Source organism: Rhinatrema bivittatum, chromosome 12 (assembly GCF_901001135.1).
Source record: "Rhinatrema bivittatum chromosome 12, aRhiBiv1.1, whole genome shotgun sequence".
NCBI lineage: Eukaryota > Metazoa > Chordata > Amphibia > Gymnophiona > Rhinatrematidae > Rhinatrema > Rhinatrema bivittatum.
In genome coordinates this window covers 693,996-721,854 of record NC_042626.1, presented here as the reverse complement: position 1 = coordinate 721,854, position 27,859 = coordinate 693,996, and the positions used below count along the sequence as shown (strand labels likewise).

Sequence of the window (27,859 nt, the reverse complement as noted above, 5' to 3'; positions counted from 1 at the left end):
TCCCACTGATCTCCGCACTGAGCCCTGGACCCACCCATTGGAATGCCCTTCCCACTGATCTCCGCACTGAGCCCTGGACCCACCCGTTGGAATGCCCTTCCCACTGATCTCCCGCACTGAGCCCTGGACCCACCCGTTGAATGCCCTTCCCACTGATCGCCGCACTGAGCCCTGGACCCACCCGTTGGAATGCCCTTCCCACTGATCTCCGCACTGAGCCCTGGACCCACCCGTTGGAATGCCCTTCCCACTGATCTCCGCACTGAGCCCTGGACCCACCCGTTGGAATGCCCTTCCCACTGATCTCCGCACTGAGCCCTGGACCCTCCCGTTGGAATGCCCTTCCCACTGATCTCCGCACTGAGCCCCTGGACCACCCGTTGGAATGCCCTTCCCACTGATCTCCGCAACTGAGCCCTGGACCCACCCGTTGGAATGCCCTTCCCATGATCCCGCACTGAGCCCTGGACCCATCCCTTGGAAATGCCCTTCCCACTGATCTCCGCACTGAGCCCTGGACCCTCCCGTTGGAATGCCCTTCCCACTGATCTCACACTGAGCCCTGGACCCATCCCTTGGAATGCCCTTCCCACTGATCTCCGCACAGAGCCCTGGACCCACCCGTTGCAATGCCCTTCCCACTGATCTCCGCACTGAGCCCTGGACCCACCCGTTGGAATGCCCTTCCCACTGATCCTCCGCACTGAGCCCTGGACCCATCCCTTGGAATGCCCTTCCCACTGATCCTCCGCACTGAGCCCTGGACCCTCCCGTTGGAATGCCCTTCCACTGATCTCACACTGAGCCCCTGGACCCTCCCGTTGAATGCCCTTCCCACTGATCTCCGCACTGAGCCCTGGACCCACCCGTTGCAATGCCCTTCCCACTGATCTCCGCACTGAGCCCTGGACCCATCCCTTGGAATGCCCTTCCCACTGATCTCCGCACTGAGCCCTGGACCCATCCCTTGGAATGCCCTTCCCACTGATCTCCGCACTGAGCCCTGGACCCATCCCTTGGAATGCCCTTCCCACTGATCTCCGCACTGAGCCCTGGACCCCACCCGTTGCAATGCCCGTTCCCACTGATCTCCGCACTGAGCCCTGAACCCACCCCTTGGAATGCCCTTCCCACTGATCTCCGCACTGAGCCCTGGACCCATCCCTTGGAATGCCCTTCCCACTGATCTCCGCACTGAGCCCTGGACCCATCCCTTGGAATGCCCTTCCCACTGATCTCCGCACTGAGCCCTGGACCCACCCTTTGGAATGCCCTTCCCACTGATCTCACACTGAGCCCTGGACCCACCCGTTGGAATGCCCTTCCCACTGATCTCCGCACTGAGCCCTGGACCCACCCGTTGGAATGCCCTTCCCACTGATCTCCGCACTGAGCCCTGGATCCACCCGTTGGAATGCCCTTCCCACTGAGCTCCGCACTGAGCCCTGAACCCACCCCTTGGAATGCCCTTCCCACTGATCTCCGCACTGAGCCCTGGACCCACCCGTTGGAATGCCCTTCCCACTGATCTCCGCACTGAGCCCTGGACCCACCCGTTGGAATGCCCTTCCCACTGGTCTCCGCACTGAGCCCTGGACCCACCCGTTGGAATGCTCTTCCCACTGATCTCCGCACTGAGCCCTGGACCCACCCGTTGGAATGCCCTTCCCACTGATCTCCGCACTGAGCCCTGGACCCACCCGTTGGAATGCCCTTCCCACTGATCTCCGCACTGAGCCCTGGACCCACCCGTTGGAATGCCCTTCCCACTGATCTCCGCACTGAGCCCTGGACCCACCCGTTGGAATGCCCTTCCCACTGATCTCCGCACTGAGCCCTGGACCCACCCGTTGGAATGCCCTTCCCACTGATCTCCGCACTGAGCCCTGGACCCACCCGTTGGAATGCCCTTCCCACTGATCTCCGCACTGAGCCCTGGACCCACCCGTTGGAATGCCCTTCCCACTGATCTCCGCACTGAGCCCTGGACCCACCCCTTGGAATGCCCTTCCCACTGATCTCCGCACTGAGCCCTGGACCCACCCCTTGGAATGCCCTTCCCACTGATCTCACACTGAGCCCTGAACCCACCCCTTGGAATGCCCTTCCCACTGATCTCCGCACTGAGCCCTGGACCCACCCGTTGCAATGCCCTTCCCACTGATCTCCGCACTGAGCCCTGGACCCACCCGTTGCAATGCCCTTCCCACTGATCTCCGCACTGAGCCCTGGACCCACCCGTTGCAATGCCCTTCCCACTGATCTCCGCACTGAGCCCTGGACCCATCCCTTGGAATGCCCTTCCCACTGATCTCCGCACTGAGCCCTGGACCCACCCGTTGGAATGCCCTTCCACTGATCTCCGCACTGAGCCCTGGACCCTCCCGTTGGAATGCCCTTCCCACTGATCTCCGCACTGAGCCCTGGACCCACCCGTTGGAATGCCCTTCCCACTGATCTCCGCACTGAGCCCTGGACCCACCCGTTGGAATGCCCTTCCCACTGATCTCCGCACTGAGCCCTGGACCCATCCCTTTGGAATGCCCTTCCCACTGATCTCCGCACTGAGCCCTGGACCCACCCGTTGGAATGCCCTTCCCACTGATCTCCGCACTGAGCCCTGGACCCACCCGTTGGAATGCCCTTCCCACTGATCTCCGCACTGAGCCCTGGACCCACCCGTTGGAATGCCCTTCCCACTGATCTCCGCACTGAGCCCTGGACCCTCCCGTTGGAATGCCCTTCCCACTGATCTCCGCGCTGAGCCCTGGACCCCGCCCGTTGGAATGCCCTTCCCACTGATCTCCGCACTGAGCCCTGGACCCACCCGTTGGAATGCCCTTCCCACTGATCTCCGCACTGAGCCCTGGACCCACCCGTTGGAATGCCCTTCCCACTGATCTCCGCACTGAGCCCTGGACCCACCCGTTGGAATGCCCTTCCCACTGATCTCCGCACTGAGCCCTGGACCCTCCCGTTGGAATGCCCTTCCCACTGATCTCCGCACTGAGCCCTGGACCCACCCGTTGGAATGCCCTTCCCACTGATCTCCGCACTGAGCCCTGGACCCTCCCGTTGGAATGCCCTTCCCACTGATCTCCGCACTGGGCCCTGGACCCACCCGTTGGAATGCCCTTCCCACTGATCTCCGCACTGAGCCCTGGACCCATCCCTTGGAATGCCCTTCCCACTGATCTCTGCAGCTGAGCCCTGGACCCTCCCGTTGGAATGCCCTTCCCACTGATCTCACACTGAGCCCTGGACCCATCCCTTGGAATGCCCTTCCCACTGATCTCCGCACTGAGCCCTGGACCCTCCCGTTGGAATGCCCTTCCCACTGATCTCCGCACTGAGCCCTGGACCCACCCGTTGGAATGCCCTTCCCACTGATCTCCGCACTGAGCCCTGGACCCATCCCTTGGAATGCCCTTCCCACTGATCTCCGCACTGAGCCCTGGACCCTCCCGTTGGAATGCCCTTCCCACTGATCTCTGCACTGAGCCCTGGACCCACCCGTTGGAATGCCCTTCCCACTGATCTCCGCACTGAGCCCTGGACCCTCCCGTTGGAATGCCCTTCCCACTGATCTCTGCACTGAGCCCTGGACCCATCCCTTGGAATGCCTTTCCCACTGATCTCCGCACTGAGCCCTGGACCCATCCCTTGGAATGCCCTTCCCACTGATCTCCGCACTGAGCCCTGGACCCATCCCTTGGAATGCCGTTCCCACTGATCTCCGCACTGAGCCCTGGACCCATCCCTTGGAATGCCCTTCCCACTGATCTCCGCACTGAGCCCTGCCTGTACAAATTTAGGAAAAAGCTAAAGACCTGGCTCTTTAAATAGGCATTCCCAGTATTGGTCTTCCAGCTCCTCCCTTTATTACCCTCCCACATTATTATTATCAAGCAAATTTATTTTATGTCATCTCGTGTGATTATTGTTATGCTATTTCATGTTTCTTTTTTTTTTTTTTTATTTATGCAAATTTCGGATTTATTACATCATGTATCAAAGTGTAAGAGATCTTATAATATAATTCAATAGCAACATTTAACATTTCTAGGTAAATAGATATTTTAACAGGTAGTAGAGGGACCAAGATTATATAGGAAATTAAAGCAGCTCAAACCATATAATCAGACAAAAAATATAACCACCACATGATGCATTACCCCTAACTTTATAACCCTTCATCCTTTTCCATCTAGGAAACCTCTTAATTGATCCGGTTCATTAAAGATATATCTATTCTCTTGAAATTTTAAACAACATTTACAGGGATATTTCAGGACCATCTGGCCCCTCGACTTAAGACTTCAGATCTCATTAGCAAGAATTTTCTTCTCCGCTCCTGAGTGGAGAGGATAAATCCAGATATTTTGCCCATAGTATTTAACAGTTCTGTTCCTGAAGAAATACTTCAGGATCAGGTTTCTATCCTGTTCAAATGGAAAAGTGGCCACTAGTGTGCCTCTGGTCTTATAGACATCTCAATTAGTTCTGAGGCATTCAGAGATTTCCTTTCCTGGTTTTCCTCTGCTCCCGTAGATGACATATCCTTCTTAAAGACAAAAAATGCTTTTGAAACAATTGGAGTTATTTCCTTGGGAATTTTTAAACAATCTTGCATGTATTCTCTTAACATTTCAACCGGAGATCATTTTTTCACCACTGGCAAATTCACAGTTCGTAAATTAGGAAACCTTAGTGAATTCTCTATGTTCGCAAACCTCTCAGCATTTACCTCTGCTTTTATTATGGTTCCCTGGATATTTTCCATAGAGGTAACTTTCTCCTCCAGTTCCTCAATTTTATTCTGGTGTTCATCCATCATTTTTCAACATTCATTCCCCTTTTGTTCAAGTCTAAGCCTGTGTTAAAGTTGAAATTGCTGACTCAGCTGATGTCATGGCTTTCCAACGCATATCTAGAGTCACTACAGGGGGGTTTTGCAGAGCAAAACATTATGAGAATGTAAATTAACCAGTTCTTGAAGGGCTTTATCCTCCATGTTTCCCGGTATAGCCTCTTGGGGTTTAGGTGTGGAGGTAACTACTCCTTCCAGAACTTCTCCACCTCCTCCATGCGCCGTCTCTCCGTCCAGCTCGAGGGAGGGGGGTAGCTCTCTCCTCCAGAGCTTGCGATATTTCCTCTCCTCCATCTCCTGTTTGGACTTGTGGCGATGTCTCGGGTGCCCCTGCGCTGAGCGACATCTCTTCCGCCATGAAGATCAATCCCAGCTCCAGGATTTCTCCCCCAGAGACCCTCGCTCCTGGATCAAAGAAGCTCTCACTCTTTAATTGTTGTATTCCTCCTTCTTTTGTAGCAGGAAAAGATGCTCTCTCTGCTTTTCCTGGTAAAACTCTTTACTTGGACTTCTTTTTTGCTTTCCCTCTATAATGCCACATACAAAGCGCGATTCATGTTTGTTTTATATTATTTTATGTTTATTATTATTATAACTTTCATTATATAATATTATTTCTCTTGTTAGTTGCATCCATTACACTTCTTCTGTTATGCCTTTACCCTGTTATACCCCCATTTCTTCCACTCTTCCCCCCCCCCCCCTCCCCCGTTCACTGTATTTCTCTTAGTTCCATGTAAACCGAAATGATGTATCCATGAATGTCGGTATAAAAAAGTTATTAAATAAATAAATTTCAACAAAAAAAAAAATGTGCGGCATACAATGTACTGGACAATAATATAGCAACCAAACAATTATTTGTTTTTCATTTGCATCCTGGGAATGTGCAAGAAATCTGATTTAAAATTTACAATGTTGTAAGAGCGACAGAGCCCCGACACGGCCGAGTTTCGCCTCCAGCTGCGTCAGGGGGACCGAAGTTTATCAAAATTGAATGTTTTATGAAAAGATGATTTAAACTATTGAAAAACCCGCTGGATCAGCTTACGGGATTGCTTATCGAAAAAAAAATTTCAGATTGTTCAAGTTGGTTCATGGCTCAGAGCTCAAACTCGCTGGAAACGTCGCGGCTATGGTGGATGAGAATCTCCGGATAGGTTGAAAAACCTCTTGCGGGTCCCGGGAGGATTGCGGAAGTAAAAATTCTTTTTCGAAATTTCTGGGTGATCAAAGCTTGTCTTCTATGCTTTTATGTGGGATCTGAAAGCCTCTGAGTGAAAAGATGTGCTCTGTACTTCCAAAGCTGTTTAAAAACGGGCCGGACCGGCCTCCAGAAAGTGAAAACAAAGACACACAAAGATGTCAACTTCACCGCGATATACCAGGCTGTTGTGGGATGTAGAGGGGAGCAGGATAGATTGGTGAGATTTTGCAGGGTTATATGGGTGCGGGGACGTAGAGGGGAGAAGAAAGTGAGTGCAGGGACGTAGAGGGGAGTAGGAGAGTGAGTGCAGGGTTATGGGGGTGCGGGGACGTAGAGGGGAGGAGGAGAGTGAGTGCAAGGTTATGGGGGTGCAGGGATGTAGAGGGGAGGAGGAGAGTGAGTGCAGGGACGTAGAGGGGAGGAGGAGAGTGAGTGCAGGGACGTAGAGGGGAGGAGGAGAGTGAGTGCAGGGATGTAGAGGGGAGGAGGAGAGTGAGTGCAGGGACGTAGAGGGGAGGAGGAGAGTGAGTGTAGGGACGTAGGGGGGAGGAGGAGAGTGAGCGCAGGGTTACGGGGGTGCAGGGACCTAGAGGGGAGGAGGAGAGTGAGTGCAGGGACGTAGAGGGGAGGAGGAGAGTGAGTGCAGGGTTATGGGGATGCAGGGATGTAGAGGGGAGGAGGAGAGTGAGCGCAGGGTTACGGGGGTGCAGGGACGTAGAGGGGAGGAGGAGAGTGAGTGTAGGGACGTAGAGGGGAGGAGGAGAGTGAGTGCAGGGTTATGGGGGTGCAGGGATGTAGAGGGGAGGGAGGAGAGTGAGTGCAGGGTTATAGAGGGGAGGAGGAGAGTGAGTGTAGGGACGTAGAGGGGAGGAGGAGAGTGAGTGCCTTGGGGCGGGGGAGAGGCTGATTGGTATTGTGGAGGGTGGGGAGGGACGGCCCCTTCGCGCCCTTGCATTCACCCGGGAAGCAATCGTGGAGCGGGAGTGCGAGCCGCGCCTCCCCTTCCGCCCAGGCACTTTCAGTCCTGCTCTGAGCGCGCAGCAGGGACGTCCAGGATGGTGGTGACGCTGGGATATTGGGACATTCGCGGGGTGAGTCGCAGCCTTCCCTCCGCACCTCTGCAGGGTGGGATTTCTGATTGTTTTAAATCGATAAACTTGTTGCTGGGAGGGCTTTTTGCTTTTTATAAAGATCGTCCCGGACGCTGGGAGCCGACTCCCCAAAGAGAAACCCGATACCCGGAAAAGTGATGGGACGTGGAGCAGCAGGAGCGGGGGAGGGGGAGACGTGCAGGCCGGAAACTCGGAGGGGAGCGGGAATAAAGCTGATGTCCGTCTTTCTTGCAGTTGGCGCACCCTATCCGTCTGCTGTTGGAGTACACCGGCACGGAGTACCAGGAGAAGCGTTATAGCTGCGGGGAAGGTATTGCACGTACAGTCAGGGGCTTTAGTGCTTCCCTGCCAGGAAGAAGTCGGCACTGCCCGCGCAAGCGGCCACTCTTACCCGCGCAGCCTGTGTCTTGTTTGCACTCAGCACCGGACGGGAGCGCTCGGCCCCTGCTGAAATTCTTTATTTTTGTCACTGCTTGGATTTTGTATTCGCTGCTTTATTGTACATATAGAGCAAAGAGGAAACCTTAAATTAATGTTTATTCCATATTTATACCAAGTCTATTTTGTTTAAACTTGTTTCTTAAACATAAGCCAAGTGTATGGTGTCCCTTATGCACGCTCGTGTACACGACAAAGATAAAAGAGAGCACTTTTTCAAACATTATCTCACCCTCCCTAAAAACCACAGAAAGAAACAGCCAAGGTCTCCCTCCAGTCTATTAATAACGCTGAATCCCTGTATAGCACAAGCCCCTGTATCCAGGAACTGCCTACACATTCTCCATGTAGAGATGGGGCTGTTGTGTCTTTCCAGAGTTTTTCTGATAAACAGACATGGAAGAAATGTCATCAAAGAGAATAGCAACCCCACTGCAAGGTATAATTTCCCTCCGAATTCCACCAAGAAAATCCCTAATCTTTTGCCAATAACTCTGCGCTCTTCTGCAGGACCAGAAGCCACTTTTATTGATACGCCAATGCAAGGACAGTAAATCAGTAAACATAAAATAGAACAATTTTATGTAAAACAAAATTCACAATAATCAGATTAGTAAAACACCTATTTAATGATTGGGGTACTTAGAAACGGTGCTTGATGGACCCACTATGGTGGCTTATGTTGTTAAATATGTGTGGAAGTGATAAAGCCGCAGCATTACAGAGGTAATGCGTTAGGAGTTAAAGCCTAGTAACCTGTAAAAAGATGATTTATGCATATAATAAGCAGTGTTTTGCGCACACCTTATTACATTGTCCCTCAGAGTGCTGGCAGGCACATGTGAGGCCACGATAAATAACCTAGTCAGCTGCTTGCACCACCCCAACTTCTGATCCATTGCAAAGGGTCACTGCCTAGCAGGCGAGCAAGCGGTGTTACTGAATTATATTATAACCCTGCTGTATAGCAAGAGCCTGCAGTAAGCCAGCTGCACACAGAAGCATCTCTGCATGCCCAGCTACCTAAACGTCACTACTCCTCTCAGCCAAGCCAGACATGTACAAAGCAGAAATCAGTGTTACTGAATTATATTATAACCCTGCTGTATAGCAAGAGCCTGCAGTAAGCCAGCTGCACACAGAAGCATCTCTGCATGCCCAGCTACCTAAACGTCACTACTCCTCTCAGCCAAGCCAGACATGTACAAAGCAGAAATCAGTGTTACTGAATTATATTATAACCCTGGTGTATAGCAAGAGCCTGCAGTAAGCCAGCTGCACACAGAAGCATCTCTGCATGCCCAGCTACCTAAACGTCACTACTCCTCTCAGCCACGCCAGACATGTACAAAGCAGAAATCAGTGTTACTGAATTATATTATAACCCTGCTGTATAGCAAGAGCCTGCAGTAAGCCAGCTGCACACAGAAGCATCTCTGCATGCCCAGCTACCTAAACGTCACTACTCCTCTCAGCCACGCCAGACATGTACAAAGCAGAAATCAGTGTTACTGAATTATATTATAACCCTGGTGTATAGCAAGAGCCTGCAGTAAGCCAGCTGCACACAGAAGCATCTCTGCATGCCCAGCTACCTAAACGTCACTACTCCCCTCAGCCACGCCAGACATGTACAAAGCAGAAATCAGTGTTACTGAATTATATTATAACCCTGCTGTATAGCAAGAGCCTGCAGTAAGCCAGCTGCACACAGAAGCATCTCTGCATGCCCAGCTACCTAAACGTCACTACTCCTCTCAGCCACGCCAGACATGTACAAAGCAGAAATCAGGTGCTTGCTTCTGCACTGTTGTCCTCACACACATTATCATAGCTGCAGTTTTCCTATAATCTTTCCAATTAAAGTTCATACATTTTGGATCTTTATAGGATGAAATGTTTGTCCTGTATAGATCTTATGAGGGCCATGTAATCCAGCCCCTGCACGCCACTCTGGAAGGGGCATGAGGAATGGGAACCGTTTTGGTCACCGGTGCGTGCAATGTCTCCGAGCTGTAGGGATGTGCAGACCAAAAGTTTAAGTTCATAAGTCCATAAGTCAAAAGGGGGTCCCATTTGCGGTCAATATGGACATATGGAGAATTCGATAAGTTGAGTCTATGTCCATATGTGCAAATAAAAATTTAAACCCCTCACCCGCCTTAATCCCCCCCCCCCCCCCCAAGACTTACCAAAACTCCCTGGTGGTCCAGCGGGGTCAGGACGCCATTCCTGAACTCCTTTGCAAGGAGCACGTGACGTCGGCGTCACGTCAGAGTGAGGCGGCGTCACGTGATTCCCCTCGGGTTCGCTCCCGGACCCCTCGTTGGGCTCAAAAGGAACTTTTGGCCAGCTTGGGGGGGGCCTCCTGACCCCCCCCCCCCCAAGCTGGCCAAAAGTGCCTTTTGGGCCCAACGAGGGGTCCAGGAGCGAACCCGAGGGGAATCACGTGACGCCGCCTCACTCCGACGTGACGCGGACGTCACGTGATTCCCCACGCGTCCGCTCCCGGACCCTCACGGAACTTTTGGCCAGCTTTGGTAAGTCTTGGGGGGGGGATTAAGGAGGGTGAGGGGCTTAAATTTTTATTTAGATCAACAATAGCGATTTCCAACTTATTCAACATAGCTATGTTGAATATGTTGGAAATCCGATCGTTTAAGCCTCATCTTTTTTTTAAGTAAAAAAAAAAAAATAAGTTGCGTTTTCCATTTAAGTTCAAAACGAATGCACACCCCTACCGAGCTGTGCTGCTCTTGAATTGGCACCAGGGCTCCTGAGGCCAGCAGACTCTGTGTCTGTTTCCTTACTTGGATGACATCTTGAGCAGGGGCAATGAATCCATCTGCTCCAGTTATTAGAAGTGGAAGGTTTTATTTATTCTGCTTTCTGATAGGATTATGGACATATAATTGTAATCCGCATTGGACAAGAGTTTGGAAAGCATGAAATATTTATTTTAAATATTGTCACCCTCCCATAATCAAAATTCATCCTCTTCGAGGTCCTCAGGGCTGTGCCTTCCTCCCATGTCTGCCTGGGGCAGATTTTGCTCCTGCCACCCCATGGCGTGTGGACTCTGTCCATGCAGGGGCTTCAGGACCAGGCTCTCTGTTAGATTGGTCTCTGCTTTTCTTTTAAATCGTCTTCATTATTGCAGTTTGTTTTTGGCTGGGGTGCTGCACTGCTGTTGATGCAGAACAGGGCCGCACACATGCGGGCTTGTATAAAGCATTATATGATTGTATTAGCCCAGTCTTCACCTGCTACCTAGAGCTCATAGGATAATATTTTAAATAGCGTTCTGAAGGGCATAGCTGCAGCTTATTCAGCCACTCCTTGTCGAGCAGTTTCTTCCCTTCTTTACCTGAAATGAAGTTTATAATATGAAGACACTAGGGGCTTTCCTCTCACCCTGACGCACACAAATCACTCTATAAACACAAGTTTGGGAGGTCAAACACGCAGCTTTAGTACAATCAAGTACTGGAGCCCAACAAGATAAAGATTACACATAATCTGCAGAAAACAGTCCCTGGTAAGTCAACCGCCACAGCCTGGCAAATTGACACTACCTCCAGGTCGCTTGACCACAGGCCCCCGCCACAGCCAGCGAGGAGCCAATCACCCACAGGGCTGAACCCTGACCCTACAGCCCAGTACACCCCAAAGAAACTCCAAATCATACAAAGTTTACATTCCTGCTCAGGTTCTCCCTCCCCCGCTGCATCAAAATAGTATGAAGACCGAAAACCCGACAGAGTGCAGGGTGGGAGGGAGAGCACTGGGGACGTCCAAATATAAATAGGAGCGGGAGGGAGGAGCTGAATTTGAAAAGGGTCCTCTTGTGCTGTGGCCAACCAGGATTGATACTGATCCATTGTCCTGGCAGTGCTCAAGGAGCCAGGGGGAAGGGTGTTTTTTTCTTTTTAAATTCAATTTCAAAAACAGCCAATTAAAAGAAGAACAGATTGGTGGGGTGTCGGGCTACCTGCTCATGGAGGCGGCAGCCCAGGAAGAGCCTGAGCTAGAACGCCTTCTCTGTAATTGCTCTCTATTTTTAGAAAGAATTTGCCTCAGGAAGTTTGTTATAATCAGTTTTGAAGTGTTTTTTAACCAAATCAAAGCCTGGTTACTTTCACAAATGTTTTATGTTTACTCTGGTGGGTGGTGGGAGACAAGGCAGAATGCTAGGAATTATTAGGAAGGGTATGGAAAATAAAACGGGAAATGTCCTAATGCCTCTGTATCACGTCAACTAAGTGCCTTCCTCTCTGCAATGCTTGCCGTATTAGACCTGGACGCCAACTTCAGTGCAGCAAGGAAGCCCAAAGGGATCTGAGCTCCTCAGACTTTGCTAAGCCAGGCTCCTCCCGTTCGGATGATGGGTTGGTCACTGGACCTCAGTATCTCCCTGACTGGATCATCCGTGGGAGAGGGAAATTCAACTGGTCCTGGGCTAGGCATGGGTCCGGCTGCCTTGTCTTACCAAGGGGGTGGGCATGGATGAAGAGGAGGACCCAGATTCCTTGGAACCGTATTGGACCATGTTGCGGTTTTTCCATAGAGACGAATTGCCGGCCCTGGTTTCCCAGACCCTGAAGATGCTGGGAGTTCCTGGGGTGGACTCTTTTAAGATGGAAGCAAAGAAGAATCCCATTCTGCTTTCCCTGCAGAAGGTCTCCCTCATTCCAGTGATGGACGACATCCAGGAGTTGATTTATCTGGAATGGGATGCCCCAGAAGCAAGTTTGAAAGGGGACCGAGCATTGGAAGCTCCCTACCCTCTGCACCCAGCGGTAAGGGAACGTTTGCATTTCCCTAAAGTGGATGCTTTCTAAACAAACAACTATCCCGGTGCAGGAAGGAGGGGCCTTAAAGGATGTGCATGATAGACGGCTTGAGTCTGTTCTTAAACAGGCCTCTGATGCTGTAGATCGTTTCTGCTGGCTCATTTGTGTCTGCTTCTCTCTCAGGAGGTTGATGACTCGGTGATGGATGCCAGAGCAGTTATGGAATGCGCTGCCGCCTTTTTAGCAGACGTAGGCTTTCACCTAATCTGTACTGTGGCCAGAGGCGTGGCCTCAGTGGTGGCAGCCAGACAACAGCTGTGGCTGCGGAATTAGTCAGCTGACACAACCTCCAAAGCTAATCTTACAAAGATGCCTTTTAAAGAATCCCTTCTCTTAGGGAGCGAGTTGGAAAAGCTCCCGAATAGAAAGTAAATGGGGAGAGTCTCTAGTTCCCCAGTTACCAGAAGATAAGAGGAAGCAGCTGCAGCATCCCTTGCCCATCAGGCCGATTCAGTAAAGTCCGCGGGAGAGCAGATGAATGCCCGCCGTCCCGGCGTGCGTACCGGCTCCTCACGGTGCGCGCGATGCAGTATTCAAATTAGGTGGCACGGTAGAAATGGGGAAAAGGAGGCGCTAGGGACACTAGCGCGTCCCTAGCGCCTCCTTTTGGCCCAGAGTGGCGGCTGTCAGCGGGTTTGACAGCCGACGCTCAATTTTGCCGGCGTCTGTTCTCGAGCCCGCTGACAGCCATGGGCTCGGAAACTGGACGCCGGCAAAATTGAGCGTCCAGTGTTCGTCCCGACAGCTGCGGGCCGAATTCAAATTAAAAATTTTTTTTTTTTACTTTTTTTACTCTTCGGGACCTCCGACTTAATATCACTATGATATTAAGTCGGAGGGTGCACAGAAAAGCAGTTTTTACTGCTTTTCTGTGCACTTTCCCGGTGCCGGAAGAAATTGGCGCCGACCTTTGGGTAGGTGCTAATTTCTGAAAGTAAAATGTGCGGCTTGGCTGCACATTTTACTTTCTGTATTGCACAGGAATACCTAATAGGGCCATCAATATGCATTTGCATGTTGAGGGCGCTATTAGGTGCCTCGGGTTGGACGCGCGTTTTCCTCCCCTTACTGAATAAGGGGTAAGGGAAAACGCGCGTCCAATAGCAGGTTAACAGTGTGCTCCGTCGGAGCGCACTGTACTGTATCGGCCTGTATGAGGGGTCGTTGCAGGGTTCCCAGCATTTTTGCCCCTACAGAAATTCGACATTTCAGAGGTCTCGACTCCTTGGGAGGTCCCAGTCCTTTCGTAACCAGCAGCCCATGAGAGGTTCAGGCTTGTCCCGAACCCCCCAATTAAATTTTACTGACCCACCTTCGGGACGAGGAGATAGGGGGTCACCTGTTTCTTTTACCATGGTGGGTCAAGATTACTTCAGACAAATGGATACTGGAAGTCATACGACAGGGATATGCACTGGAATTCCACAGCACTCCTCGGGACGTATTCATGTATCCTTGCTACTCCCAGCACAAGAAGCAGGCAGTGGAGACTGCCTAAGACTCCTCAAGATGAGGGCTGTGATCCCAGTACCTATGCCCCAGGAAAATATGGGGTGGTGGTCCATTTATTTTGTTGTACCCAAGAAGGAAGGTTCCTTTCGCCCCATCCTGGACCTCAAGAGCATCAGCTGTCACTTGCGAGAAACTCATTTTCAGATGGAGACCTTATGCTCTGTGATAATGGCCATACTACCGGAAGAGTTCCTAACCTCCCTGGATCTACCCAAGCCCTACCTACATATTCCAATCCAGCAGGAACACCAATGTTTCCTACGCTTTGCGATGCTGGGTCATCATCAGTTTCGGGCATTACCCTTTGGCTTAGCCACCGCCCCCAGAACCTTCTCCAAGATCATGGTGGTTGTGGCGGCAGCATTGAGAAAAGATGGGATCCTGGTGCACCCATACTTGGACCATTGGCTGATTCGGGCCAAGTCCGTGGAAGAGAGTCTCCCAATAACCAACAGAGTGATCTCCCTGTTACAGGAACTCAGTTGGGTAGTAAACCTGGCCAAGAGCAGCCTCAAGCCTTCCCAGCCCTACATCAGGCGGGGCAGTCTTTTTTAACATCCACATGGATACAGAAGTTGATGTGCCAGATGCATCAGTTGGTGAACACAGTATGCCCGATGGTGTGGAGCTTTCTCCAAGTTCTCGGGTTGATGGTGGCAACCCTGGAAGTAGTGCCATGGGCAAGGCACACGTGTCCTCTTCAACGCTAGTTGATATCACATTGGAACCCACAGTCTCAAAACTATTCGATTCGCCTCCATCTACCAATGGGAATTTGCTGTCACCTCAAGTGGTGATTACAGGAAGCTTATCTGAACAGGGTTGTGCCCCTGTCCTCTCCAAACTAGTTGATTCTCATGACAGATGCAAGTCTCTGGGGCTGGGGAGCTCACTGTCAGGAGCTGGTGGCCCAGGGACGGTGGACAAAAGAAGAGGACTTCTGGAACATTAATTACCTGGAGGCCTGGGTAGTCAGATTGGGCAGTTGTCGGACAATGCAATGACTGTATTTATTTATTTATTTATTTATTTAACTCTTTTCTATACCGACATTCATAGGGACTGTAGAATAGAATAGTTCGGAAATCATGATGAAAAAGAAGAGGGCAAAGATGTTTTAAGAGTTGCAGTTTGTAAAATAATTTTTTAGTCTATTAAACCCAGTATTAGATGTAGTGCAGAATGTTTATATCAGCTGCAGAACGTGTATCAATTAGTCAAGTTGACTTAGAGAATAGCCACTGCTTATTACTGGCAGTAATAGCATGGGTACTTGCAGCCTGGATTGGCCACTGTTGGAAACTGGATGCTGGGCTTGATGGACCCTCGGTCTGGCCCAGTATGGCAACAGTTTATATTCTTATGTTCTCAAGTGGTCTCCAGTCTGATAGCAGAGGGTGGAAGGAGGTGTAATACATTATTTTGCAGTGAATGATCTGGGGAATAAGGGATTAACAACTTGAAAGATAGAAAGGAATTGTAAAGTGCAGCACACACAATGTTAAACTTAATCTGGCAAGAGACAGGAAGCCAATGTAAACTCTTCAAGATAGGGTCACATGATCGTATTTCTTTAGGCCACAGATCACCTTTGTAGCCATATTTTACAGCAACTGTAATAGCTTAAGTGAAGAAATAGGTAGTTCAATATCAGCGACATGACAAAGGCACAGCTCAACAATTTTAAATCGGGAGGGATTTAAAAACAGTTGTGATCAGCAGACCTATCAGAAAAAAAAGATGTTTTGATTATATATGAAACCATAGACAACTTGACATCTAGATGAGCTGCTAGAGTATTTACAGTATCCTTTAATATAAAGGGAGTACCAGGCACTTCAGGAATGATGGAAGGTGATAAAGCTTCCAGTTTAGTTGGATTAACGTTTAGTCCATGCCTGGAAAGCCGACGTGCATCATGATGTAGACCAGGGCTTCCCAAACCTGTCCTGGAGGATCTGCAGCTAGCTGGGGTTTCAGGATATCCACAATGAATATGCATGAGATAAATCTGCATGCAATGAGGGCCAGAAACTAGGGAGGAGTTACAGTAATTGATGCTCTCGGCCTAGCTTAACCTCTTTCTTCAGAAATAGTGAAGGCATTGAATGTAACTGAGAAGCCATGAGATACGAGGTTAAATTGAAAGAAGACAGCTGGCGTCAGAAATGGGGGACCTCCAGATTAAAGTCTGTGGGAAATTCCTTAGAGATGGATTTAATTTTCTCTGAGAAGAAAGCTGCTCAGTTCACCTCTGGTGGAAGGAGAGCAGGCTGATTAGGAATCTGAGCAATCATTTTAAATAATTGCTTAGGGCAATTGGCTGCTACTTTTAGTCTTAATCAAGTGTTTCTCTCTAGCAGACAATATTTCTGATAAGTGTGATTAGCAACCAAGCATTTGTTCTTGGTTTTGGCAGAGTTATTCTTGTGGGGCATGCACTCAGTGCTGTTCTTGTCTTTTTAGAATCCGCAGGCCGGGATGGTACCAAGGATGAATAACTCAATGAGACAACTGTGGTGTGTTTTGTTGTTTTAGTATTGCTTCAAGCTTGATATTACCGTATATTTGGTATTTTCCATTGTTTGGCTTATCTGATCTCAGCGTTATTGCCATTCTTATTTAATTTAAGGTACCATTGTGGTAGATTTATATCTATGGGTCCTGATATCAAACTCCAAGAGGGTAGACTCAGGACCATTGTCGGGCATTTGGTGGTGAAGACCAGAACAATAATGGCTTTCAGAAGGATGAGGGATAAAGACTCAGAAGAAACCTGCACAGAACAGCAGACTGGATAGAAACGGAGACATGACGGCAGAAGAAGAGCCAACGGCCCATCCAGTCTGCCCAGCAAGCTTTCACACTTATTTTTCTCATACTTAACTGTTGGTCTGACCACTGAGGTCAGGGCCCTTATTGGTAACTTTTTTTGATTCTAATTTCCTTCCACCCCCGCCATTGATGTTGAAGGATCAAGGAAACAAATTGAAGAATGAGCAGTCAGAAGTGGAATTCGAACCCCCGACTCCATCGGGAGAGCAGAAGACTGAGCACAGAGAAGAAGAAAGACTTCAGTTCAGCACCTTGGACCACTCCACCATTAGGGCAGCTGAGTAACAATAGAGCAGTATCCTCACCTGCTATCATTTTTTACCTTATGCAACTTTTGTTTGTGTTAGGATTGCTTTGTACATAGAAAAAATGGTTTCTAAATAATTTTGCATTGAATTGTGTTTTCCCATATTAATCTGGATAACCCCAAATTCCAGCTCACCAGATTGTTCTGAGCACAGAAGCCTCCTGCCTCACCCTCAGCCCTAGAGAAGACCAAATCAATGTTCTGGAGCTCTGGGCCCTGATGAATGCGTGAAAGGTCTTCAGCCATTGTCCTAATATACTTACAGCTCGATACAGTAAAGTTCAGTTGAAGATTTCTCGTCTGTAACGAGCTCGCTGCGCACAATTCGGACGCGTAAGGCAAACCAGCGATACAGTCTCCAGTTTTGCGCGTCCGTAGCGCTTCTTAAACAGACGCGTAACCCTTCCCGCACCCGGCATGTAAATGAACGAATTAGCTGTATAATGAAGGAATTAGCTATTCCCCTCCGATACCGTAACGGGCACTCAGGTTCTCTCATTAGTAACGCACTGTTTTGCCGCGGCCGTAACGTGTTAGTTTACCGCCTCCCCCTAGTAGGAGTTAGGACTGTGAGTCTAGTAACAAATCCATCGACACCGCTTAAGATACTCAAAAACAATAAAACACAATTTTAAAAAAAAGCCATACAGAGATGATCGAGAAAATGTAATGATGTGGGACACATAAAACCTGTCAGAAGAAAAAATAAAAATTTTTAAATACCTGTCGGAGGGCCGCGTGGGTCCAGGCGGCCGGCGGCGGCGGGAGCCGGGTGGTCGCATGTTAAATCTAGGCCGTGGGCGGGTGGGCGCCTGTTCCAGGTGGCGGCGGCGGCAGCGGCGGCGGGGGGACACGCGTTAGTTCGAGACGACCGGCGGGCGGCGGGTGGTCGCGTGTTAAATCTAGGCCGGGTCCACACAGGCGCGCATTCATTCACTGCCGGTGGGGGCTGCCTCCGGCAGCCCCCACCGGCAGTGAATGAATGAATGCGCGCCTGTGCGACCCCTGCGATTCGGCGCTCAAGGCGTGACGTCACGGCATGTGGGGGCTGCCGGAGAGGCAACCCCCACCGGCAGTGAATGAATTCATTCATCCAGGCGGAGGAGCCGGCTGCTTTCGCCACCGGCTCCTCCGCCTGGATGAATGAATGCGCGCCTGTGCAGACCCGGCCTAGATTTAACACGCGACCACCCGCCGCCCGCCGGTCGTCTCAAACTAATGCGTGTCCCCCCGCTGCCGCCGCCGCCGCCTGGAACAGGCGCCCACCCACCCGCGGCCTAGATTTAACACGCGACCACCCGGCTCCCTCCGCCGCCGGCCGCCTGGACCCACACGGCCGTCTGAAACTAACGCGCGTCCACCCGCCGCCCGGAACAGGCGCCCACCCGCCCGCGGCCTAGATTTAACACGCGACCACCGGCCCCCCGGATCCCGCCGGCCGCCTGGACCCACGCGGCCCCTCCGACAGGTATTTATAAAATTTTGATTTTTACACTTCCTGGTGCCTGTCATTTCAAATGCCATTTGAAATGACAGGCACCAGCGCCACCCAGGGTTACTGTATAGGCGCTGTATTAAGCGCCTATACAGTAAAATGGGTTGCGCGGGCATAAGCCTTCCCTACCGCTTTAAAGCCACGGCCTGCATTTGCATACGATTAGAGGAGAGTATCGGGGAGTTAGTGAAGAGAACTGTGCGTGCGGGGAGGAAGGGTGCGCCTGACACTGCCGCACTGTTTCTACCTCGACCTTACTGTATCGACCTGTTAGGTACATCCCATTGCTGTTTGGACACTGACTTCTGACATGGAAGTGGTAGATTGGGCCTGTTCAAGGATAGAATCCAACTTATTCCTGCAGGGCCCGTTTTATTATCTGGTTCCCTTCTTAACTTTGTTGCTGAAGGCAGCCCTTAGCTAGAGATTCCCTCACTTGTTAGTCATCCTGCCAGTCCTCAAAGAAGTGAAAGTTGCTTTCTCACTGAGCACAACAGAATGATTCGTACGTAGCCTTCTGGCTTATGTGAGTGCTCGTACATAAAACTCAGGCTTCTGCACAACACTTCCCATGCTCGTTCCAGAAGGCTGTGGGAGATGCTTTGTGTGGGCAGCGTTGGATGAGGTCCCGTCCCTGTGGGTCTGGAGTCCCTGCCGTCCTCAAAGAATTACAGAGAAGCAAAAAAAGTGTAAAAATGTCTATTGGAAGTGGAGTGGTGAGTGCAGCCTGTGGTGGCTGGGCCAGTTCAGATCTGCAATTCCTTATGCTAAATCTGTTTCCTTTCTTAAGCTCCTGATTATGACAAAAGCGAGTGGCTGAAGGACAAGGAAAAACTGGGACTGGACTTTCCAAATGTGAGCATTGCAGGCGCTGTCCTTCCCTGTTATACTTGAAAGAACAGCAGGGGTGCAAAAATAGTTCAACAACTTGTTGGCCAGAAAGTTTTAGGAGCCAATGCAATTCTTTTTCTTTTTTCCTTATTTTTTGTCTTTTAATTTTGTTTTCAACTTTCTTTTCCTTTTATTTTTCCTTTTGTGCATTTCTTTGCTCTTTCCTCTCCAGGTATTCTTCCCGTTTCTGCTCCCTCACAGGACCCTACCTTCCTCCCTTTTTCTATGCTTCCTGGCACAGCCAGATTTTCTGCACTTTGTGAGCCATTAGCAGCCTTTGTAGCCCGGGCCCACTGCTGCAGCATTATACAGCCTAGAGGCCTACTGTCAGCTGCTGCCACAACTCTTCACTCCTCAGGCCTTGCTGACAGCTTTTGGCAACCAAGAAACCTAACATTTTCCTGCCCTGAGGACAAGCTGTGCTGAGCATGCACTGGTTGCTCTGGGAAGATGTGCAATAATTGGGAGTCTTGTGGTGGATGAGCAGTGGTGCATGGGCTGTTCTAGCTGCCGTGGTTGGATTTACTTGATTGGATTGGTCTACAGTGGTTTGTCTTTGCTAGTCTGCACTGTTGGGTGTGCTGTGGCTGATATAGGAGGACATGCAGTATTTGGGGTGAGAGGATGTGCAATGGTTGATGAGCAGTGGTGCATGGGCTGTTCTAGCTGCCGTGGTTGGATTTACCTGATTGGATTGGTTAGTTGTGTTATGGAATAGTCTACAGTGGTTTGCTGTGGTTTGTCTTTGCTAGTCTGCACTGTTAGGTGTGGTGTGGCTGATTTAGGAGGGCATGCAGTATTTGGGGTGAGAGGAGATGTGCAATGGTTGGGTGTCTTGTGGTGGATGAGCAGTGTTGCATGGGCTGTTCTAGCTGCCGTGGTTGGATTTACCTGATTGGATTGGTTAGTGTGTTATGGAATGGTCTACAGTGGTTTGCTGTGGTTTGTCTTTGCTAGTCTGCACTGTTGGGTGTGCTGTGGCTGATATAGGAGGACATGCAGTATTTGGGGTGAGAGGATGTGCAATGGTTGATGAGCAGTGGTGCATGGGCTGTTCTAGCTGCCGTGGTTGGATTTACCTGATTGGATTGGTTAGTTGTGTTATGGAATGGTCTACAGTGGTTTGCTGTGGTTTGTCTTTGCTAGTCTGCCACTGTTAGGTGTGTGTGTGGCTGATTTAGGAGGGCATGCAGTATTTGGGGTGAGAGGATGTGCAATGGTTGGGTGTCTTGTGGTGGATGAGCAGTGTTGCATGGGCTGTTCTAGCTGCCGTGGTTGGATTTACCTGATTGGATTGGTTAGTTGTGTTATGGAATGGTCTACAGTGGTTTGCTGTGGTTTGTCTTTGCTAGTCTGCACTGTTAGGTGTGGTTGTGGCTGATTTAGGAGGGCATGCAGTATTTGGGGGTGAGAGGATGTGCAATGGTTGGGTGTCTTGTGGTGGATGAGCAGTGTTGCATGGGCTGTTCTAGCTGCCGTGGTTGGAGTTACCTGATTGGATTGGTTAGTTGTGTTATGGAATGGTCTACAGTGGTTTGCTGTGGTTTGTCTTTGCTAGTCTGCACTGTTAGGTGTGCTGTGGCTGATATAGGAGGACATGCAGTATTTGGGGTGAGAGGATGTGCAATGGTTGATGAGCAGTGGTGCATGGGCTGTTCTAGCTGCCGTGGTTGGATTTACCTGATTGGATTGGTTAGTTGTGTTATGGAATGGTCTACAGTGGTTTGCTGTGGTTTGTCTTGCTAGTCTGCACTGTTGGGTGTGCTGTGGCTGATTTAGGAGGACATGCAGTATTGGGTTGAGAGGACGTGCAATGGTTGGGTTGAGGATGATTGAATATTGTTTAGTATGAAAGTGTTAAGTTACAGAATGGATAAAAATTACCATTTCTTTTGTGTTTCCTTGAAGATCCCTTATCTAATTGATGGTGATTTAAAAATCAGCCAGAGTCATGCCATTCTGCGCTACATAGCACGCAAAACACAATCTATGTAAGTACTTGTATTCTTGCAGATTAGTGCTGCTGTTTGCTAAATAGCACAAATGCACCAGTATAAGAGGGAGAGATGGGGAAGAGGACGGATTTTTTTATACTACTCGTTCAGTTTGGATTAGTGATGCAATGAAATATTTCCCTTGATTTATTTCTGCCTTTTAGGTGGAGAGAGTGAGAAAGAGATGATCAGGGTGGATATGTTGGTTAATCAGGCCTTGGATTTTCGGATGGGTCTTGTAACCATTGCCTATAATCCCAATTTTGTGAGTTCCCCCTACTGTTTCTGTTTTGGTACAGTAAACTGACAATAAGAGTGAATGAAGTATGCAGTAACAAGATAAGGTGTGAATTCAACTTTTCAGACTAAGGACAGACCGTCTTAAAGTTTCAATCCCACTGACAAGTTTCTGTGATTGAAATTCCTCCTTACAGGAGAGTCTGAAAGGTAGCTACCTTGATGCACTTCCTGGAAATCTGAAGTTGTTTTCCAAGTTCCTGGGAGACAGGAAGTGGTTTGCTGGAGAGAAGGTATGATGTAATTAATGCACATATGCTAAAGTGACCTGTTAATGTGGAGACATGAGTGGGGGAAGGCAAGCTGGCTTATGGATATGAATGGTGGTTTTGCTGTTATGTTAACATCACTTTTTGCATATAGCTGGCTTGGTCAGTACACTCCTCCAGATCACTATTAATTGATATCTTGGAAGGTGGGACATAGTCACAGTTATAGCTATTGGGGAAACAACACAGTCTTCATACTGGAGTTGGCCAAACAAAAGCACCAAAGGAGCTGTACTGTTTGTCTGGATTTCTTCTTCATAAATCCATGGTCCTAAATTTATTTCTGAAACTGGAATCCTACCTTATTTCAGTAAAATGCACGCTTAGTTGACAATCCATCGCAGTAAATGCTATACCAACAGAAACATTACTTAGAGGTAACTGATCCAAATAAATGTAATTGTAATTCTTACTCGCTGCCTACTGATATTTATCAGGCAGTATCATGAAAATTGACAGCTGTCATAGACAAAGTTGCATCCCTGAAACTGATAACGCTTACCTCGTAAACGTTATGCTCCTTGGTACTCCTGAATTTAAAAAGATGAAGCAAAATTTTAGATAATTAGAAAAATAAAATCCCATTCCACCACAAAAGAAAGCATATTGATCCTATCTAAATTTGTGTAGAAAACACATTGAGACAAACTCTTTTTCCAAAATACATATTGCTGGTAATGACTGCTCAGCCTCGTTTCGTATTACTAAATCAGCTATTGTGAAGAAAAATACCCTTCACTCAATTACCACTGAACATTGGGAAGACAAGGCTAAATATTCGTGGAGAAAACATCTCATCTTCCACTACCAATAATTCCATCTTCAGTTCCAGCTCAGCTGGAATTTTATTTTCAGAGGTAACCGCAGATACTACATATTTAATTTGGACAAAAATAAAATCATCTTCAAGCCCACTCAACCCATTGAAATCAGCCAAAGATTACACTTCACAATACATAGCTGATATTGTTAGCCTATCCCTATCTCTGGGACATTACCATCCCCTTTAAAACAAGCCTCTGTGATGCCTATCTTAAAAAAAAAAAAAAAAAAAAGACCGCTGACCCTTTGGACATGTCAGATTAATCAACCAATTTCATCCCTTTTGTTATTAACCAAATAATTGAGTCGGTTGTCCTTCACTGATTATCCGACTTCATCAATAATGCTATCTCTGATTCACATCAATATGGATTTAGGCCAGAAACATCAACTTTTGACACACACATTTGTGGATTTGATTCAAACACAGAGTACGTTATGATCCTTCTGGACTTAACAGCCGCATTTAACACCTTGGATCTTGAAATATTCCTTAAGCAGTTATCATTCTGTTGGTATCTCAGGAACAGTTCTAAAATGGTTTACCTCTTATCTGTCTGACAGATCACAAGTCAGGCTCTTCTGTGTCCTCTGCTGTTCCCCCAAGGCTCTGCGCTTTCTGCAGTCCTATTCTCATATCTGGGTGCAAATTAAACATCTATGCTGACATACAGTTTTTCATTCCTTACAACTCCTCGTGCTCTGATACCCTTGCTCTAGTATTCCTGTACTCACAACCAATTATCAATATTGGTAAAATGGAAATACTACTTCTTACAGGTATTAAATTCCCAATATGCTTAATCATCAAGGGCACTACATACCAACTGGCCAAAAAGCGAAAAATTAAGGTGTTAGCCTAGATTCTAATTTTTCTATGCAACCACTTATTTCTGCAATTGTGAAATCATCCTTCTATAAACTGCATTGCTATAATGGTTAAAATCTCTGCTTGAACTGTCTAGTATTACAATCTCTGATTTTCGATGACTGCTGTAACTCATTGTACCTTGGTTTACCAGCTTACCAATTATGGCAGAATAAATGCAGCAGCATGATTTCTAACTGGTACACAATTCCATGACCTTATCTCCCCCGTACTATACACCTTTCACTGGCTTCCAGTTACCTTTAGCATAAAATACAAACTGATAACATTAATCTACAAATTACTACAAAATGAGACACCCATTTGGCTAAATTCTATCCTTTGACTTTTCAAGCCAACCAGACAGCTAGGATCCTCCAACAAGAATCTTTTAGAAATTCCTAACCCAAAGTTAGGTAATAGATTAGATCTCACCAGGTGACCTGCCCTTTCAGTAGCAGGTCAACGCTATCCCAAATACCTTATGCAATACATCCTCTACTGTAGAAAACACATCTCTTCTCCATAGCCTTTCCCTAAATGTTCTCCTTCAGAGCAGGGATTATTCACTTTTAACATATTCTTATATTAGTACTTCTCTGTCAGTTTTTTATAGTTCGGTTTAGCCACCTAAAACATTTGTAGAGTGCGGGACATAAACTTTTCAAAATAAATAAAATGTTGTGAAGTTGACAGGTAACATTCCCAGGATGTCAGCCTAGGGCTGTATTCAATTCAACCTTTAAGGCTCTTGGTTGGGGTATGGTCTTGTATCTTTTAAATCTTCTATGCCCACATCACTCTCTATTCTTCACAGCATAAGCTATTAGCATTGCCTTGACCCAGAGAAACCCGGGAAATGAGTTTTTCATGCCTATTCATTTAAAATATTTGTATTCTGTGGGGAACAGAATAATACTCGTAAAATAGAACAATTGACATACAAACATGATCAAACTAAAACACCAAAAATCAGATCTATCATTCCAGCTACAGCCTCTGAAACTTCTTACCCTTGCCATACGCTTACAAAAATATTTCTCTAAGTTTAGAAAGGCGTTAAAGACATTTTCTTTTCTTGCACATGCATTTGAATTGATCGGACTGCTTTTGTTATCAGTTACTGCCAATGCCACCTAAAATGTTCATTTTTGTAAATTGCTTATTGCATTTTTGTAACAATTTTAATGTGCATCACTTTGATTTCATTACAAGAAAGATTGATCACTAAGTGAAAGTTGTATGCAGTGCCCGGGCAATGATGGTTTGCAGTGGGGAACAGGTGTATGCAGTGCCCAGGCGATGATGGCAGTGGGGAGCACGGTGTATGCAGTGCCCGGGCGATGATGGATGGCAGTGGGGAGCAGGTGTATGCAGTGCCCGGGCGATGATGGATGGCAGTGGGGAGCAGGTGTATGCAGTGCCCGGGCGATGATGGTTGGCAGTGGGGAGCAGGCGACGGTGCTGATGTGCGAGCAGGTGTATGCAGTGCCCGGGCGATGATGGTTGGCAGTGGGGAGCAGGTGTATCCAGTGCCCGGGCGATGATGGTTGGCAGTGGGGAGCAGGTGTATGCAGTGCCCGAGCGATGATGGATGGCAGTGGGGAGCAGGTGTATGCAGTGCCCGGGCGATGGATGGTTGGCAGTGGGGAGCAGGCGACGGTGCTGATGTGCGAGCAGGTGTATGCAGTGCCCGGCGATGATGGATGGCAAGTGGGGAGCAGGTGTATGCAGTGCCCGGGCGATGATGGTTGGCAGTGGGGAACAGGTGTATCCAGTGCCCCGGGCGATGATGGTTGGCAGTGGGGAGCAGCCGACGGTGCTGATGTGCGAGCAGGCCACAAACTACTTACTTTTCTGCTGCTGTTTTCTTCAGATTACCTTTGTTGATTTCATCATGTACGATGTTCTGGATCAGCATCGAATGCTGGAGTCCAAGTGCCTTGAGCAGTTCAAAAACCTGCAATCTTTTCTTGAGCGTGTTGAGGTAAAGTGGCCTGTGAGGTTTCAGTTTAGGAATGGGTCTCGTATCTCGAGGTCTCCTGAGATCTTCTTTGTCTGTCATGCAGGCTCTGGAGAAGATTGCTGCCTACATGAAGTCCGATCGCTATATGAAAACGCCAGTTAACAACAGAATGGCCAAATGGTGCAACCAAAAACCAGAGACCTGCAAGTGAAGTGAGGGGTCTGAGCTGGAAGGAGCAAGAAGCCTCTTTAGTGGTGGGAAAGACAGAATCCCTTCTTCCTTCACGGTGCGGGGAGAGATGGAGATCTGATTTGTAGATGGGCGCTAGCTGCTGAATAGCTGTCATTAAAGGGAAGACAAAACAGTGCTCTTGGTTTCATTTCAGCACTTCTCTCATTTTTGGGGTCAAGGTGAAGGGTTATTGGATGGGAGAGGGATTATTGGGAACTGCTCAGTGATTAGGCAGGGGATAACTGAGCACTGCTAGAAGAGGTTGCTTGACAGATCTTGGGGCTTGCTCTTCAGTTGGAAGACAACTTTTCGGGTGGCAGAAAGATTCATGCACATGTTGATTGGTCACCAACTCTCTGCTTGAGTTGGGAGGACTGAGGTCAAACGGTTGTTCCTCAAATATGTGGTAGTTGGGGCGGGCAAACGGCACAAACCAAACTGAGGGAGCGCACCCTGTGACATTAACACTCTCACAACTGCTGCTGCTGGTTACAGTGCAATCCTTAAAAATAAAGACTTCTCTGCAGAAATGTGCTCTGAGTGGAGATTTGGGTGCAGCATGGGCCGAGACCCAAACAATATTATAAAATGTAACTGGAAGGAGAAATCAGTAAAACTACTTATGGTGGGTGGCCAGGAGAAAATGTTAAAGTAAAAATTAATCCATAGAAGATTATGGTGAATAAGGACCACAATCCCAGGCTTTACCCCTCACTCCCCCCACAGCTAAGGACCCTCTGTGCTTATCCAGGCCTTAACCCCTCACTCCCCCACAGCTAAGGATCCTCTGTGCTTATCCCAGGCTTTATCCCTCACTCCCCGACAGCTAAGGATCCTCTGTGCTTATCCCAGGCTTTACCTCTCACTCCCCCACAGCTAAGGATCCTCTGTGCTTATCCCAGGCTTTACCTCTCACTCCCCCACAGCTAAGGATCCTCTGTGCTTATCCCAGGGCTTTACCCCTCACTCCCTCACAGCTAAGGATCCTCTGTGCTTATCCCAGGCTTTACCCTCTCACTCTCCCCCACAGCTAAGGATCCTCTGTGCTTATCCCAGGCTTTACCTCTCACTCCCTCACAGCTTAAGGATCCTCTGTGCTTATCCCATAGCTTTACCCCTCACTCCCTCACAGCTAAGGATCCTCTGTGCTTATCCCAGGCTTTACCCCTCACTCCCTCACAGCTAAGGATCCTCTGTGCTTTATCCCAGGCTTTACCCTCTCACTCCCCCACAGCTAAGGATCCTCTGTGCTTATCCCAGGCTTTACCCCTCACTCCCTCACAGCTAAGGATCCTCTGTGCTTATCCCAGGCTTTACCTCTCACTCCCCCCCACAGCTAAGGATCCTCTGTGCTTATCCCAGGCTTTACCACTCACTCCCTCACAGCTAAGGATCCTCTGTGCTTATCCCAGGCTTTACCTCTCACTCCCCCACAGCTAAGGATCCTCTGTGCTTATCCCAGGGCTTTACCCTCACCTCCCCTCACAGCTAAGGATACTCTGTGCTTCTCCCAGGCTTTACCTCTCACTCCCCCCACAGCTAAGGATCCTCTGTGCTTATCCCAGGCTTTACCTCTCACTACCCTCCACAGCTTAAGGATCCCTCTGTGCTTATCCCAGGCTTTACCTCTCACTCCCCCACAGCTAAGGATCCTCTGTGCTTATCCCAGGCTTTACCCCTCACTCCCCCCAGGTAAGGATCCTCTGTGCTTATCCAGGCTTTACCCCTCCATCCCCTCACAGCTAAGGATCCTCTGTGCTTATCCCAGCTTTACCCCTCACTTCCCTCACAGCTAAGGATCCTCTGTGCTTATCCCAGGCTTTACCTCTCACTCCCCTCACAGCTAAGGATCCTCTGTGCTTAACTCCCAGGCTTTACCACTCACTCCCTCA

General features: G+C 48.8%; 1 protein-coding gene across 1 annotated transcript; it reads left to right on the top strand.

The window, feature by feature from the left end:
* Positions 1–7,012: 7,012 nt before the first annotated feature.
* LOC115074229 (glutathione S-transferase Mu 5-like) lies at positions 7,013–26,103 on the top strand. Its single transcript, XM_029573518.1, is given in 9 exon segments — positions 7,013–7,168; positions 7,424–7,499; positions 19,420–19,484; positions 21,429–21,497; positions 21,499–21,511; positions 21,679–21,779; positions 21,949–22,044; positions 25,647–25,757; positions 25,840–26,103. Coding segments are annotated over 9 exon segments (675 nt in total). The 5' UTR covers positions 7,013–7,132; the 3' UTR covers positions 25,948–26,103.
* Positions 26,104–27,859: the final 1,756 nt, after the last annotated feature.